Source organism: Geotrypetes seraphini, chromosome 5 (assembly GCF_902459505.1).
Source record: "Geotrypetes seraphini chromosome 5, aGeoSer1.1, whole genome shotgun sequence".
NCBI classification, from domain to species: Eukaryota; Metazoa; Chordata; class Amphibia; order Gymnophiona; family Dermophiidae; genus Geotrypetes; species Geotrypetes seraphini.
In genome coordinates this window covers 153,053,429-153,071,504 of record NC_047088.1, presented here as the reverse complement: position 1 = coordinate 153,071,504, position 18,076 = coordinate 153,053,429, and the positions used below count along the sequence as shown (strand labels likewise).

Here is an 18,076-nt window from a genome sequence, read left to right as displayed (position 1 = left end):
AATCTCCATTTTTTTCAACATACTTATTTATGGTGGCGGTTCATAGATGATATTATCATGTTATGGAAGGGCTCAGATAATATGCTTACAAGTTTTTTGAATTGGCTCAATTTGTGTGATGAAAATATGAAATTTACAATGACACATTCTGGTACTAAACTTATTTTTTTGGATTTAGAAATACTACAAGATCAAGGGAGTTTCTGTACTGATGTTTTTATTAAAGAAACTGACAAGAATACTTTTTTATCCTATGAGAGCAATCATCCAAGAAAACTGAAAAACAGTCTTCCATATTCACAGTTCATCAGATTGAGAAGAAATTGTTCAGATCTTGATAAATTTTAAAAAACAAGGCAAAATTGTAGAGAAGAAATTATTAATGAGGGGATATCCTAAGAATGAAATTAAAAAAGCCTTTAAGAGAGCTAAATATTGCAATAGAGACTGGTTATTTGTCTATAAAACAAAAGAAGAGAGTAAAGACACTATGACTTGTGTTATTAAATACAATAGACAAAGCAATTTGATAGTAAACACACTACATAAATATTGGGATATTATCACTATACATCCAGCATTGAAAAATATGAATTTAAGGATAGCTTTTTCAAGAGAACAAAATCAAAGAAATCCTGAAAAGTGGAGAAAATCAAGAAATGAAAAAGAGGGAAGTTCTTCCCCATGGCTTTTATAAATGTATGCCTACAAACGAAATCTTTTTAAAACCCTGCAGATAACAAAGATTACAAAATTAACCATTTTCTAAATTGCAATTCATCATTTATAATATATCTAGTGGTTTGTCCTTGCAATAAGATATATGTAGGGATGACTACTAGAGAATTTTTAAAAAAAGGATGCCTGAACATAAATCGAATATCAAATGCTCCAAAGTCACTGAACCACTTGTTGAACATTGTGTGCAACAACATCATAAATTTGAAGACTTGAAATGTTTAGCAGTAGACCATGTACCACATGACAGAAGAGAAGGAAAGAGGAAGAAAAAGTTACTTCAGAAAGAAAGAAAATGGACATATATGCTTAATTTTGTAGAACCCAATGGATTAAATTGATATATTGATTGGAAACTATACATATGACATTTTTATTGTAGTAAATAAAATTTTTTACAGTGATGAGAATTTGTTTGTAGAGCTATAGAGATCTATATATAACCCAACCATTTAATACTGATTATAATAATTTGGCACTTTAATATTTTATATGTAATATGATGTCACATATTTCATTTTAGCACTCAGCACTTTTTAATCAATTTTAAAGTGAATCAATTTCAATTTTAAAGTGAATCCATTTATGAACGAATTTATTTATTGATGTGAACACTTGGGTGTATTGCGATTTTTTCAGTGTGATTCAATTGGCACTTCAGCACTTTGGGTGTCTTTATACATATGCATTGGTTTTGAGTTTGAAGCAAAGAGCGTTTATTTAGATACACTCACACGGGAACATTTAATTTTAGTTCTACCCATCGTTTTTTAGTTTTTATATTGTGCATATCATTAATATAGAGTGCATACGCTAAAGCTCAATAGCATAAAAAACACGGCACTTTAGTATTGTATATTTGTTTTTGCGTGTGCACTGACTCGTTTACAATGCGCATGTGTGAGAATCGATCTTTTATTTAAAATAATGATCATTTAATTTGTTTTTTATATATGGAATATTAATGGCAACATATATTAACATAAAAATATTTAATTGTAAAGTTTAGTCACATGAGGTTGGTTTTTAAGATCGTGCATATCATTAACATACTGCACATGCACTAGTATTTAAAAAGCAGCATCAGGCAATGTGTAGCACACACAGATTAACTCTAGCCCAAAAGAATACGGATGCTGAAAATGGTGAGCTTCATTTCTTCATATTGCTTCCGTGCTAAATGAAATATGATGTATATGTATTATGAGGAGCTGTAGTTTTGATAATTCAGAATTGAAAATCAGTTTTGGATTGATAGCATTTGCTCGGTTATCTTAATGATATAGCCTATTTGAGTATACCTTATAAGGTTGAGAGAGTCTTTATGAATTAATGATATAAAGTTTTAATAATAAGCTATAAAGCAATCCATTAATGTTTAGTAATAGAGAAAGCTTCTAAAGTAGTATTTGTAATGAATGAATTAAGATTAAATGTTATAGATTGTAATAGATTGTCCTGAATATCATAAAGTTATGGTTTGCTATAGATTCAAAGTTTATTAGAGAAAGCTCTAACACTGTTTTCATTGAGAATGAATTGAGATAAATTGCTATATAAAGTGGAACCTTGGTTTACGAGCATAATTCGTTCCAGAAGTATGCTCGTAAACCAAATTGCTCATATATCAAAGTAGAGAGTTGCGCGGGGACAGAAATCCCACCCGTCCCCACCTGTCCCCGTGAGGACTCCCACCCGTCCCCACCTGGAATCCCTCCGTCCCCACCCGTCCCCGCGAGGAATCCCCTCCGTCCCCTACGTCCCCGCGAGGAATCCCCTACGTCCCCGCCCGTCCCTATAAACTACAGAAATAGTTATTTCATTTAATTATGCTACTGAATTAAAGGCTCTGGTAGAAACCCATTTAAAAATAAGCAAAAAGACTTTATTAATTTGGAAATATTAATTGGGAAGAATACATACTTTGTAAACGGGTTTCTACCAGAGCCTCTAATGTTTATAAATTTTTATCAACACAACTAATATACTACTTTATCCTTAAGCAAAAAAAAAGAATTTTTTTCCTACCTTTATTGCCTGGTTTCTGCTTTCTTCATGTTCTCATTCAATTCCTTCCATCCACTGTGTCTTCCATTTGCTCTGTTACTGTGCCTCTCCCTTTCTCCCCCCTCCCAAATTGGTCTGGCACCCATCTTTTTCCCTCCGCTCCCCCCATAGTCTGGCACCTCTGTCTTCTTCCCTGCCAGCGTCTTCTTCCCATTCCCTCTTCCCCATTTCCTTTCAGTGTCCTTCTCCCCCACCATCTTCCCCATGTGCTGTCAGGCAGCATCCTTCTCCCCCCTCTGCCTTCCCCATGTCCTTTCAGCGTCCTTCTCCCCCCTCTGTCTTCCCCATGTCCTTTCAGCGGCCTTCTCCCCCCTCTGTCTTCCCCATGTCCTTTCAGCGGCCTTCTCCACCCCTGTTTTCCCCATGTCCTTTCAGTTGCATTCTCCACCCCTTTGTCTTCCCCAGTGCTTTCAGGGTCCTTCCCCCCCTCCTCCCATTTACCCCATGTCCTTTCAGCGTTCTTTTCCACCCCTTTGTCTTCCCCAGTGCTTTCAGCGGCCTTCCCCCCCCTTAAGCGTCTTTTCTTCTCCACTCCACCTTTCCTCCCTCCCTGCCTCCACCTTTGTGGCGCTTTTGCACCCGACCGACAACAGAACAGGCCCGGTCGGACAAATCTCCCTGTCCTGTAGCCGCGAATCTAAATTACCTTCTTACAGCAGCTGGAGTAGTGAAGCTGCTGTAAGAGGTAATTTAGATTCGCGGCTACAGGGCAGGGAGATTTGTCGGCCGGGCCTGTTGTCGGTTGATCGGGGGACCTGACCGGCTGTGCACATTCTCCGGGGCGGACCGCCCCCTCCCCCCTCTTTCATACGCCATTGCCTTCTCCCTACCTGCCCTGCCGCACACAGCCGACCGGAAGTCTTCCTGATGTTAGCGCTGACGTCGGAGGAAGGGAGGGCTTTGCTTAAGCCCTCCCTCCAACGTCAGCGCTGACATCGGGAAGATTTCCGTTCGGCTGTGTGCTGCGACAGGGCAGGTAAGGAGAAGGAGACTACCCTCGCGGCTCGAGTGCACTGCGATCCAACCCTGCAGGAACCCCGCAACCCTCGGAGGCGTCCCCACGGGATCCCCGCGACCCTAGGGGGCGTCCCCACGGGATCCCCGTGACCCAAAGGGGGAACCCGCAGGATCCCCGCAGGTCCCGCGGGATTCCCGTCATCCCCGTTCCCGTGCAGCTCTCTATATCAAAGCGAGTTTCCCCATAGGAAGTAAGGGAAACTCGCTTTGATTCGTTCCACCTCCTCCTCCCCCCCCCCCCCGAGGCTACCGGCGCTGCTCCATCCCCTCCCGCTTGAGGCCACCGACGCTGCCCCCCTCCGCAATCTGGCATTCCCCCCTGCGAACCGGCATCCTCCCTCCCCCGCTCACATCGCCCCCCTCTCCCCCGTGATCCTACATCCCCCCCGAGCACCGCAACGACAGCGCTTACCCTGATTGGGCACCGGCACCAGCACCAATGCACAGGAGGTGCCGGTGCCCAAAGATCCTCCCTGGGCTGGGCAGTGCGTCGGAGATCCTCCCTCTTCCCTGTGCTGGGCTGGGTTTTGAGCACTTGCGCATGCTCAAAGCCTTCTGGTCTCGCTCTCTTATGGGTGTTAATGAGTATATACTATAAATGATTTTTTGTATTATGCAGAGCTCCCACATGAACCCTTGAAAAAGCCTTTTTGGGCAAAACGGGTCCCGTCGGGGCACGCTAGAAATATTGCAATAAAAGGATAAGTAAAGAAAATGAATTCGTATTGTTGTATAGTCTTTATTTATTTTTCATATTAAGAATCACAGAAAGTCAAACAACAGTAACTAAATACACTATATATCAACAGGAGGTTGTGAAGAAAGCCAAAGTGGTTTAACTCATATTTTGATGTGAATGATATTGAAGGCTTCCGCTATCCTGTGATTGAACCCAAGGCAGTGAGGGACCTGAACTCTACCCTCAGAAACTGTGAAAGACAATTTTTAAAAACATTTTAACACGCCACCCTGAAGTTCCCACAGAAAATAATGGAGGGTTACTCACAGTCTCTGCAGTGCCAGCCTGTCAGCACTTTCACACAGCAGCTGAATTGAGGAAAAGGAATTTTCTACTTGAGAAACTGCTCCAAATGACCAGACTTGAAGATCTTTGGACTGCCAGTTGGCAGTAACCTCCACCCCCACAGATCCTTGCCACATGATTGGGGGGTGGGAAACGCAGCCTGCGCCCTCAAACCTTGGGTGGTTTCATTCCGGACGCATACAGCCTGCGCTTAAACCCCTGATAAGGTCAGCGGGCAAGCGATCTCCCAGGGGAATGGACCCAAAGTCCAAGAAGGGTGGCACACAATAGACTGGTACCACAGATCCACGAAAGTTTCTCTGTGAAGCAGCAGTCCGGCTCCGCAGGACTGCATCCTTTCCTTCGACAGGGGACCACCAGAAAAAGGTGAAGCCACCAAAAAAGATGAACTGTTAAGCGAAAAAATAAGAAAAAGAAGCAGAGCAATTGAAAAGACCTCTGCATGGATTGCTTGCAGAAACTGGAACTGGATATGGCTCTAGCTTTCAGTATAAGGGGGAGGAGCATGTGCTCAGAAAAGTGTTGGATTTCTGCAACTCCCGGATTGCAGGTTGATACTGAACACCTAGCATATGGAATCCAGAAGGATTGTAACAGAATAAGTCCTGGTGCACACATCGAGGTAATGCCAGAAAAGTACACATTGAGAAATATATAAAGTTAAAATGTAATCTTGCATTCTAGCTATATATGAGAAGAAATGTATACACAATAAAACAGAAATTAGGGAATGCCTCCCTTTCTAACTGCCTCACCCAACACCCCCAAACAGCTAAAGACCGGACCAGTCCATCCATCATGATTTAAATTGTCTTGCTTTGGCCTTTTTGGGACACAGACATAGGCACGGTCATTAGTGGCTAGTGAAGCCCACTGGATTAAATAATCATGAGAATCTCTTAAAGTTATTCTTTCAAGTCTCACTTCCAATTTTTATCTTCCTTTTAAATTTTATCTTATTAAAATTATTATCAATACCCTCCCCTTTTGTGCCTTCCCTATATGTTTATTTTTCCTTTATTTAAATTGTAACTTCTTCCCTATATTTTCCTTTTGTTTCCAGTTTTGTCAAATTTGTCATTAACCTTGTTAGTATTATCTTCTATGATTTTGTTTTTACATTGTAATTTTATCATAATGTACATCGCTTCGAATTTAGATGAAGCGATTAATCAAATCTGTATTAAACTTGAAACTTGAAACTTGAAACTCCTTACAAAAACAGCCCACACCTCCAAAATTAAAACCAGCAACTACCCCAACCCCCAAAATCACAACAGCCCCACTACCCTAAATTACTTCTCACAACTGCCTTACTCTAAAATATACCCCTATGCAACTGTCCCAGCACCCTGCAAACTACCCTCCTACTGTCCCCATTCCTAAAAACTATCCCCCACTAATACTGCATTATCCTATAAACTGCCTCACATGCAAAAAATACTCCCTCGCATCTGCCTTACCAACCTGCATACTATATCACCCACAAAACTATCCCCTTCTCTGCTCCACTGCACCAAACAACCCCCACCATTGTTTCATGCTCAAATACTAGCCCCTGCAACTATACTACTTTCCTAATTGCCCCCACATAGACTACTCCCATGCAACTGCCCCACCACCTCATTAAATGCCTAACCTCAAAATGCTAGCACTGCAATTGCCACCCCCCAAAAAAATCCCTGAAATGGCCCCATCCTCCTTCAACTGTACTACCACCTCACAAAGTAAGCCCAGAACTCTGAAAAACTGTCCTACCCCTAAAATCTACCCTTGCAACTGTCCCACCACCTTAATTAACCCACATTCAAAAACATGCCCTCTGATAGCTGCCTTCACCCTCCAAAACTTCCCTCACACAATTGTACTTCATTCAAAAGGATGTCTCAAATGTCATACCATTCCACAAATTGTCCCACTTCCAAAACCTATCCCTCTCAACCACCCCTGAAAACTGGACCACTGGCCTGGCTACCCACCCTCAAGATATCACCATATGCAGTGAACATGTAGAACACAACAGAGAGAGAGACACACACACACATACAAAGGGGTTAGAAAGAAATCATGAGCCATGCTCTGCCTGTTTTCCTTACTTGTCTTAGATTATGTAAGTTTGTCAAGTGAAAACTGTTTTGGGGTTAATGCAGATAGACTGAAATTTTTACCCTATTAGATTTCCTGTTTTCCCCTAATATTATTGGTGTTTAGAAATTAAAACTAAAACTTAATACAGTTACTGTACAACACACTATGCTAACCAGTGCTGCCACCAACTGTTTTTGGTAATCAATTTGGTTATGGCAAAAGTCACTCTCCTAAAAAAAATCATACAAACACCTCATAGAACAATACTACCTCCGAGATCTTATTAAATCATGAAACCATTTAAGATTCAAACTCACTGTCTAAACTAGTATATTTAGAGAAAAAAAAAGTATGAGGACAAAATACTTCTTTACATTTACTGCTCTTGCTCTCGCAGAGCTGTGATGTAGATACTCACGGATTTCGTTCACACAGTCTATCACTAGTTGTTGCTCCTTCTCTTCATAAGTAATGGTTTCTGTCTTGATATGGCAAGCCTAAAAGAAAAAGAAAACAAGTTACTTACTTGCAGCAAGTATTCTCTGAGATGAGGAGGATACAAAGTCTTACACATGGGTCATGTCATCTGGAGACCAGTGCAGGGGAAAGTTCCTACACAGGAAGACTGAGTTTTTGAGATTGTTCAACTATACATGCATGGTTTTTCCCAACTGCTGCTATTGCATATGACATCTGTCTATTACAACCTTTATTAAAATAATGGAGAGGTGGGAGGGTTTGAGAATTTGTATCCTGCTTTCCTTGGAGGACATCTGCTACAGGTACTCCCTATCTATAGATTGCATCTGCATTTCTTCATGGTGCAACTACGGTCAACTCATCTTGATAAACAGAATGATACCTCTTAGGGGTCCTTTTACAAAGGCGCGGTAGCGGTTTAATACGCGGAATACCACGCATTAAACCACCTGCCATTAAACCTGAGACATTTCTGACAATCTACACTTATCAGCTGTCATGTGCTAGGAGAAGTGAAACTTATGATTAACAAAAAACAAGCAATACTTTCTTTTTATGGGTATATACTTAATGTCAGCATATATATATATATATGTAAATAACTTAAGAAATAAAAAGTTATTTATATATATATATATATGCTGACATTAGGTATATATCTGTGTTCCCCTCTTGTCTCTTTGTCTGTTCTTCCTCTCTCCATTGACGAGGCGTTAGGATTTTAGGCTGCCACGGGGGTTAGCGCGTGATGAAATGTCCGACATGCTAACCCCCATAGCGCACCTTGATAAAAGGAGCCCTTAGTCTTGAGTTCTAGCCAAATACTTGTGTTTTAAGACTAAAGATTCATGAAATCTAGCATCCTGTTTCTGACTCAGCACGGCAGTCATCCACTGAGTTTATCCATTTATGAAATTTGATGTGTACTCCTCTTGGGATAAAATTTTGTTCATATCTTAATTATATTTAATTGGATACTGCTTGATCACTGGGGATTGAAGGTAAAGGCAACAACCTGATCAAGTATCCATTCAGTGTAGCCACTGGGGGGAGGGGGGCTTGGGGCTCAGGTCACCCTCCAAACCTGCAGTACTTCCTTAAATGGTTAGTAGGGATGCCAAAGTCCCGTCAGCCAAAGAAATGCAGTCCCAACTCACCCAATGCCTCCTGTGCTGCTTCTGTAATACAGAGGTCCATGGCATGCCTCCTGCCACCAATGCCCGACTTCCACATTACAGAAACAGAGCAAGAAGGTGGGGAGTGGCTCAGGCACTGCATTTCTTTTGCAGGGCTTCAGCAACTCCACCAGCAAAGGTTTGTTTAATATGTGGAAGTGTGTTGCCTCCTATATCCACCCCTGGGCTTCCTCAAAATTGGAGAGTTGGCTACACCCATGTCCGTAATATTTACTTATTTATTTTAAAATGTTCTATATCATTTAAACCTAAACAGTTTACATAACTTTACATACATAATTTGTAAAACAAATAAGATCAAACATACATAGAAAAATAATCCTTAATCAAATCTGTTAAGGAAACTGTTTTCCAATAAATACCAGCCTAAAGTGTGATTGCCATATAAATTCAGTTTAGTGCTACCTTTATTAAGTTTAGATGAGTAAACAAAGCATTTTAGAAAATTCTGTGGAACTTTAAAGGGAAATGTTTCACCGAAAGTTGTTTCCTGCAGCCAAACCTAAACCTATTTAAATAGCTCCAGGCTCAAAATGTGCCTGACTATTGTGGTTTTATCCATACAGTATTCAGTACCACTGAAAGAATATACAGTGGTGCCTCACACAACGAACTTAATTCGTTCCAGGAGCAAGTTTGTTATGCGAAAAGTTTGTTATGTGAAACGCGTTTTCCCATAACAATACATGTTAAAAAAAATAATTCGTTCTGCAGCATAAAATATGCTAAGATGACATAAAAAAAGATAAATTTGTCAAAATGGTGAAAATGGTGGTCTTGCTGAGGCCAAACTCTTTGACGAGGTCACACTGTTTTACCCCACATTCACTCCTTCTAATTATTTCCTGTTTCATTTCAACAGAAATCACTTCCTGCTTTTTTTAGAAGCCATGATATATAAAAAATATTGAGTTTATCTTAAAAGGACGACTGTATACAGTGAGAGAGGGCAGTTAAGCGCAGTGACTAACGACTGCCTGCAGTGCCTGCGCGGAAGGATGCAATACATCGGCAGCTCGGGCGACTTCGTTGTGTGAAACGAAGTTCGTTGTGTGAAGTTCGTTGTGTGAAACGAAGTTCGTTGTGTGAATCAAGACATGAAGTTCGTTGTGTGCAGCGTTCGTTGTGCGAGGCATTCGTTATGCGAGGCACCACTGTACTGTACATTATTAAATGCTGGAACTTAAAACTAAAATTCTAACTGCCACCGCCAAATATTATCCACCCCTCCCCCCATGTAAATTAATGAAATACTGTAAGGTAATAAATATTGAACTGCAACTTTTTAAAAAAATGTTTATCCCCCCTTTTACAAAGCTGCATTAGGCTTTTTTATCACTGGCCACGGTGGTATTAGCTCAGATGCTCATAGAATTCCTATGAGTGTTAAAGCTAATCAAGTTTCAAGTTTATTAAAAATTTCTTATACCACTCAATTAAGACTTTTGAGAGGTGTACAATAATTAAAACATCAAACATCACACATTTACAAGAATCGGGGTTAAAGACTAAATGGCATATAACAAAAGGGGAAGTTAGTAGCCGAAAGACTTCAATCTATGACAAACAGAAACAAACAAACAGTAGGAGGTGAAGTAAATTTACATGATAATATTGAGCAATGAAGGAATTAAAAAGTTAGCCCTTATAAGGGCAGTTATGTTTCAAAGGCATCCTGGAATAGAAATGTTTTCAATTTTGCCTTAAAATGAGGTAAACATTTTTCTTCGCGCAGATGATTGGGTATGGAGTTCCAAAGGGATGGTGCTGATACGGCAAAGTTATTTAATCGCATAGTATTTATATGTTTTAAAGAAGGAATTGTGAGGAGATTCTGGTTCATTGAACGAAGGGCTTTAGAAGAATTCAACATATTACCAATAATTGGAAAAATCACAAGAATCTTAAAGCACAGTTACTTACCGTAACAGGTGTTATCCAGGGACAGCAGGCAGATATTCTCACATGTGGGTGACGTCATCCACGGAGCCCCAGCGCGGACAGCTTTTCAAGCAAACTTGATTGAAGTTTCAAGTTTGCACACTGCACCACGCATGTGTGTGCCTTCCTGATCCACTAGAGGGCGCATACCCTCCTCATGGTCCTCAGTTCAGATAGCTAGCAAAGAAGCCAACCTCGGGGAGGCGGGCGGGTTGTGAGAATATCTGCCTGCTGTCCCTGGATAACACCTGTTACGGTAAGTAACTGTGCTTTATCCCAGGACAAGCAGGCAGCATATTCTCACATGTGGGTGACCTCCAAGCTAACCAAAAAGGGACGGAGGGAAGTTGGCAATACAAGAAAACAGATTACGCAAAACCGACTGGCCAAACCGGCCGTCGCTCCTGGACAGAGTATCCAGGCAGTAGTGGGAGGTGAAAGTATGAACCGAAGACCAAGTGGCAGCCTTGCAAATCTCCTCGATAGGCGTCGACCTGAGGAAAGCTACAGAAGCCGCCATCGCTCGGACTTTATGTCCCATGACTCGACATTGCAGCGCGAGACCAGCCTGAGCGTAGCAAAAGGAAAAACAAGCAGCCAACCAGTTGGACAAGGTGCGCTTGGAAACTGGGCGTCCCAACCAATTAGGGTCGAAGGACAAAAAGAATTGAGGAACCGTCCAAGGAGACTGAGTGCGTTGAAGACAAAAAGCCAACGCCCTCTGACAGTCAATTGTGTGAAGCGCCACCTCGCTAGGAGGCGAGTGGGGCTTCGGAAAAAAGACCGGAAGAACAATGGAAAGATCGAAAGGAAAGTCCGAAACCACCCTGGACAAGAACTGGGGTTGAGTACGCAGGACCACCGTGTCATGATGAAATACAGGAAAAGACGGGTCCGCAACCAGAGCTTGCAGCTCACTGACTCTGCGAGCAGACGTGAGAGCAACCAGGAAACCCACCTGCCAGGTGAAGTAATTCAAAAGAGCTTCATCAATGGAATCAAATGGAGGTATCACCAATTGAGCCAGGAACACACAAAGATCCCAAACCACCGGAGGGGCTTTGAGCGGAGGATGTACAATGAAGAGATCCCTCATAAAACGGGAAACCATCTGGTGGACGGAGAGCAGCGTCCCATTTAGCGGCCGAAGAAAGGCAGCAAAAGCACAGAGGTGGACTCGAATAGATGTAGATTTGAGACCAGACCGAGACAAGTGCAACAGAAAATCCAGCACTGAAGGCAAGGAGGCAGAGAGCGAATCCATGCGGTGCTCAGCACACCACTCAGCAAATCAGGACCATATCTGGGAAAAGCATTGCCGAGTGGAGATCTTTCGAGAGGCCTCGAGAACACCCCCACCGACTGAGAGAAACAGAAGGAGGGAGGCAAGTTGCGAGGAACCAAGCTGATAAGTGTAGAGACTGCAGATTGGAATGCAACAGAAACCGCAACACTGAGACAGCGGAGACGGGAACATAGGTAGAAGCTGAGTCTCCCTGACACGCTGGAGGAGCAGGGAGAACCATGGCCGCCAGGGCCACAGAGGAGCCATCAAGATCCTGGTGGCGCAGACCGACAGGAGGTGTATCAAAGACCCGAGAATCAGAGTAAAGGGAGGGAACGCATAGAGGAACCTGCCCATTACATCGAGAAGGAAAGCATCCTCCTCGATGCGAACCCAGGAGAACATCCTCGAGCAATATCGAGGCAACCAGTGAGTGAGGGGCGAAGCGAACAGAACTACCTGTTGGGTTCCCCACCGAACAACCACATGCCGCAGAGTCCGAGAATGGAGCAACCATTCATGCGGTCGAAAAGGGCGACTCAACGTGTCCAACAGACAATGCTGCACGCCCTGGAAAAACACCGCCCGAAGAAAGAAGCAGTGGTGTAACGTCCCCTGCCAATGACGAAGGGCTTCCCTGCAAAGTAATGGGGAACCTGTACACCCTGGCTTGGTCACAGAAACATCGCCACCGAGATGTCGGGACGCACCAGGACCCCGCAATCTTGCAACCCATAACAAAAATCCACCACGGCATTGTAAATGGCCCGGAGCTCCATCAGAATGATGCGGCTGCGACAGCCTGCACCCGACCAAGGACCCTGAGTCCGAAGGCCATCGAGGTGCACCCCTAAGCCCATGCCGAGGAGTCCATCGGCAGAACCTTCTGATGCGGGGATACAAAGTGGTGGCCCACCAACGAAACGAGCGTGTCCAGGAGGGAGGCACCACAATGTGCTGGGAAGCGGGATCCCGATCCTGCCATCACTGAGATGCTCGGGTCCAGCGGGGAACACGAAGATGAAACCAGGCGAACAGCGGGACATCACCGTGGAGACCCCTGATCCAAAAAGGATCAGCAACAGCTCAGCCGAGGCCGAAGACCGCTGAGACACCAGCTGACTCAAGCGCCGACAGGCAGCCTGCCGAGGCAGAGGCAGAAAAGACCGGAGGCGGACCGAGGACAGAGGGGCCACCTTCCGGCATAAACAAACAAGGGCCTCCCCCTGAGGCCGAGACAAGAAGGAGCGCAGACAAACTGGGTCCAGGTCCGCCCCGACGGACTCCCGAGACCGGGGTGGCAGAGTCTGACCCACTCCCGTACTAGAAACTAGTGCAGGTCACGAAGGGCCAGGACCAGACGCAGAAGGGAGGATGGGAATGCCCAACCGACAGAAGAGAGGCAATACTCCCGGTGCGTAGACACAGAGACACCCCTCCCGAAGGGAGGGGAGGAATCCCCAGAAGGGGAGCAGCCCAGAGGCTATGCGAGAATAGTCAAAAGGATGGCCAGAAGTCGCCGAAGCCGGCGGCTGAACCCTAACCCGGCGCTGCTGCAGCTATTGCGGCTGCTGCGAAGGAGGCCGAGATAACACAAGAAAGGTATCCAGAGGGCCCCTCCGGAGAAGGAGACCAACCCACCAAGGCAGACGGGATTTAGCTGAAGGCGTCCCGAGGGGCGAAGGACCGGTCGCGGTCTGAGAGGCGGTTAGTGGCCACCGCAAGAGAGGCCTGAAGAAGCGCAGAACTCACGCAAGTAAAAGCGGCGAGACGACCCTGGAGGTTCGGATCCTCAGCCACACTCTGCGCCAAGCGAGATGACGCATGGCGGGAGCAATAGAGCCGGAGCAGGGAGAGAGTCTCCTCCAGGAAACCAAACTCCGCACTACAAGATTCCGTCACGGCTGCCCGGAATGAACCGAAGAGAAAGCGGGGAAGCCTCTCGAACCGGAGCTGGAGACGCCGAGGCGCAAACCCGCAGTCGACGCCGAGGCCCAATACCTCAGCCGCTGCCGAGGTAAAACGGCCCAAGTGACGTCAAGGCACAAAGCTTCTGTCGACGGCACGAAGCCTCGGCAACGACGAGGCACCGAGCTCCAGCCGACGATGAGGCCCCCAGCCTCAGTCGACGTCGAGGCACAAGCCTCAGGCGACGTCAAAGCACCAGCGTCAAATGACGCGGAGCACACGGCCGCAGCCGACGTTGAAGGTACAAAGACACACAGCCTCAGTCGACATCGAGACCCCAAGCCCCAGTCGACATTGAGTCAGAAAATCAAAGCACAAAGCCTTAGACGACGTCGAGGCACCCAGCCGCATACTACGTCGAGGCACAAGGCCTCAGGCGGTGGTGAGGCACCAAGCCGCAGTCGACGTCGAGGCACAAAGCCTCAGTCGAGGCACCAAGCCCCAGTCGACGTCGAGGCACCAAGCACCCAGTCGACGTCGAGGCACGAAACCTTCGTCGACGTCGAGGTACGAAGCCTCCGTTGAGGCACGAAGCCTCAGTCGACGTCGAGGCACGAAACCTCCGTCGACGTACGAAACCTCCGTCGACGTCGAGGCACGAAACCTCCGTCGACGTCGAGGCACGACGCCTCCGTCGACGCACGACGCCTCCGTCGACGTCGAGGCACGACGCCTCAGTCGACGTCGAGGCACGACGCCTCAGTCGACGTCGAGGCACGACGCCTCAGTCGAGGTCGAGGCACGAAGCCTCCGTCGAGGCACGAAACCTTCGTCGACGTCGAGGTACGAAACCTCCGTCGACGTACGAAGCCTCCGTCGAGGTCGAGGCACGAAGCCTCCGTCGGGGCACGAAGCCTCCGTCTACGTCGAGGTACGAAGCCTCCGTCGACGTACGAAGCCTCCGTCGAGGTCGAGGCACGAAGCCTCCGTCAACGTACGAAGCCTCCGTCGACGTCGAGGTACGAAGCCTCCGTTGAGGCACGAAACCTCCGTCGACATCGAGGCACGAAACCTCCGTCGACGTCGAGGCACGAAGCCTCCGTCGACGTACGAAGCCTCCGTCGGGGCACCAAGCCTCCGTCGGGGCACCAAGCCTCCGTCGGGGCACCAAGCCTCCGTCGAGGCACCAAGCCTCCGTCGAGGCACCAAGCCTCCGTCGAGGCACCAAGCCTCCGTCGAGGCACCAAGCCTCCGTCGAGGCACAAAGCCTCCGTCGAGGCACCAAGCCTCCGTCGAGGCACCAAGCCTCCGTCGAGGCACGCAGCCTCCGTCGAGGCACGCAGCCTCAGTCGACGCCGAGGCACGAAGCCTCAGTCGACGCCGAGGCACGAAGCCTCAGTCGACGTCGAGGCACAAAACCCCCGTCGACGTCGAGGCACACAGCCTCCGTCGAGGCACACAGCCTCCGTCGAGGCACGAAGCCTCCGTCGAGGCACCAAACCTCCGTCGAGGTACGAAGCCTCCGTCGAGGCACCAAGCCTCAGTCGACGTCGAGGCACCAAGCCTCAGTCGACGGCGAGGCACGAAGCCTCCGTCGAGGCACGAAGCCTCCGTCGAGGCACGAAACCCCCGTCGAGGCACGAAACCCCCGTCGACGTCGAGGCACGAAGCCTCCGTCGAGGCACCAAACCTACGTCGAGGCACCAAGCCTCCGTCGAGGCACCAAGCCTCAGTCGACGGCGAGGCACGAAGCCTCCGTCGAGGCACGAAGCCTCCGTCGAGGCACGAAGCCTCCGTCGAGGCACGAAGCCTCCGTCGACGTCGAGGGACGAAGCTCCAGTCGACGTCGAGGCACGAAGCTCCAGTCGACGTCGAGGCACATCGAGTTTCAGAAGTCGGCACCGTACCAATGAAACTGGTAATAAAGGTGCAGCAGTGCACTCCATAAGGGCAACCTCGATATGAGTATTCCCATGAAAGGAGGCACGCTTGAAGGTCTCGTAGAGGCGGGCACGATCGCACTCGATGCCTGGAATGCCTGAGACTCAGCCGGAGGCGTTACCGAGGTAACGCACCTAGAAGAAAGAAAGAAAGAAAAACTTACCGGGGATCGAAGCTGCACAGTCCGATTCCAACGAAGGGAAGAGGGTCCCGGCCATTCTGCTCACACGAGGTGAGCCCAGAGAGAGGCCAGGGAAGAAGAAAATACAGCTGCAGGCAAATGAGGCCTAGCCGCATGGCTGAGGCCCAAGAAGGGCCTGCCGGAGGAAAAACACAATAAAAAGTCCTCTTTTTTTTTTTTTTTTTTTGAAACAAAGAAATACACGATCAATTAACAAACGCACAGCGACTCCCTAACAAAATAAAGAAGCCGCGGTGCCAGAAAGGCACTTAGAAGAACGCAGAGAAGAGAGACAAGGTCTTTCTGGCTCAGCGGAAAACTAAGAACTGAGGACCATGAGGAGGGTATGCGCCCTCTAGTGGATCAGGAAGGCACACACATGCGTGGTGCAGTGTGCAAACTTGAAACTTCAATCAAGTTTGCTTGAAAAGCTGTCCGCGCTGGGGCTCCGTGGATGACATCACCCACATGTGAGAATATGCTGCCTGCTTGTCCTGGGATAATTACACATTCTGGTGGAATTCGTTATGCCATATTTTTAAGATGGAAAGAGCAATAGCGGTACAAAAAGGGACATATAATAACTTTGTAAAGATATGGGGCCATTGGAAAAGTATTGTGATGAATAGACATCATTTCTTTTCTGTTCCTTTTCTTTTTCATTCTTAGTTTTATCTAGCACACTCAAGGGGGAGGATGGATTTGGGATGTAATTTAATGCAATATGTTATATAATATGTTGTATAATATAGTATATTCCATTTTAGTTGAGAATGTGATGAAGGGTGGGTGGATGGGGATTTTACACGATTAGATTTATGTGCTATATGAAAATTACTTTTATGATATATTTTTGTGCACTTATTGTTTGATTTGAAAATGAATAAAGATTTAAAAAAAAAAAAAAAGAATTGTAGGGAATGAGAAGATTATTGATGAATTCCGGTTGATTGTTTAGACGGGTTTTAAACATAAGTAGAAGGATTTTGTAGCTTATTCTATGTTCTACTGGCAGCCAGTGTGCTTTGCATAGGAGAAGGGAAATATGGTCGTTTGGTTTTTTTTGCATTGAATATGATTTTTATTGCAGTGTTTTGCACTATCTGGAGGCGTCATTTCTTTTTTTGTTATGTTCTTATAAAGGGCGTTGCATTAGTCTATGCATGAAATTACTAGAGAGTGGATAAGAGTACCGGTATTTAAAGAAGCTGGTTCTAGTAACTTCGCGAATGATCTGATCATTCGTAGTAGGTAAAAACAGCATTGAACTACGGTACTTATTTGAAGATGGTAGTTGAATTTATTATCGAAGGTGACTAATACCGCCACAGCTGGTGATAAAAAAAAGGCCTAACGCAGCTTTGTAAAAGGAGCACTAAACTTTAATTGAACATTTTATAGCCAAAACTTTCCACATCGTTCGAGGTGACATACCTAGTGAGTAATGGCATATTTGGCAGCTAGGGGGTGCTATGATATGCTGTATTGGAATGGATAGTGTATGAGAAAAAATTTGAATGTTGTAGATTTTTTCTACATATGAGATGCCTCCTTTTCATTTGATTCTAGGTAAATCTAGTTAGATGCATATGTGATAGTTAAGGCCAAGCCCAATAGAAACTTATGAAAAGTTGGTACACAAATATAAACAAATCTGAATATGGATTGCGGCAAAAGCCAGAAAAATAACATTAGAGAATAACAGAAAAACGCTAGGGCTTACCAGGAGGGAAAAAGCATATGTAATTTGCTGGATCATGGAGGATATACATAACACACTTATAGAGGTATTAAGAACTCCATTTTTTATTAATCTGCCTCCATTTTGGTTTCTGTCCTTCTTTGTGCCTGTCCTTTGTCTAAAGGATTCGCGCCAAAAGATCCTCATGAACTAATTGATAACAGATGTTCTTGAGCTAGTTAGCTTGAAGCATATCTGATTTCACATCCAATGCTGGGTATAGAAGAAAGTGAATATGTTCTAAAGCAGGGGTGCCCAACGCGTCGATCGCGATCGACAGGTCGTTCGCTCAGGCGACCCCAGTCGATCGCACAGCAGGTTCCCTTCTTCCCTTCTCTTTTTTTCCCCTCCTGACTGGCCCGCCTCTTAAAGAACGCTGGCCAATCAGAGTGCTGGAAGGGCGGGGTGAAGGTCGGTGGGGGACGGAGCTCAGCGCATCACAAGAAAT

At 45.9% G+C, this 18,076-nt stretch overlaps 1 protein-coding gene across 4 annotated transcripts in view; it reads right to left on the bottom strand.

Annotated features, from left to right (window-relative positions):
- The window catches only part of TRAK2 (trafficking kinesin protein 2), a 198,730-nt gene that overhangs the window by 86,901 nt on the left and 93,753 nt on the right, over positions 1–18,076 (bottom strand). For all 4 annotated transcript variants that reach the window (XM_033944580.1, XM_033944579.1, XM_033944577.1 and 1 more), the window contains one exon: positions 7,374–7,452. In XM_033944580.1, coding sequence (XP_033800471.1) covers positions 7,374–7,452 — 79 coding nt within the window. The remainder of the gene's footprint in view (positions 1–7,373; positions 7,453–18,076) is intronic.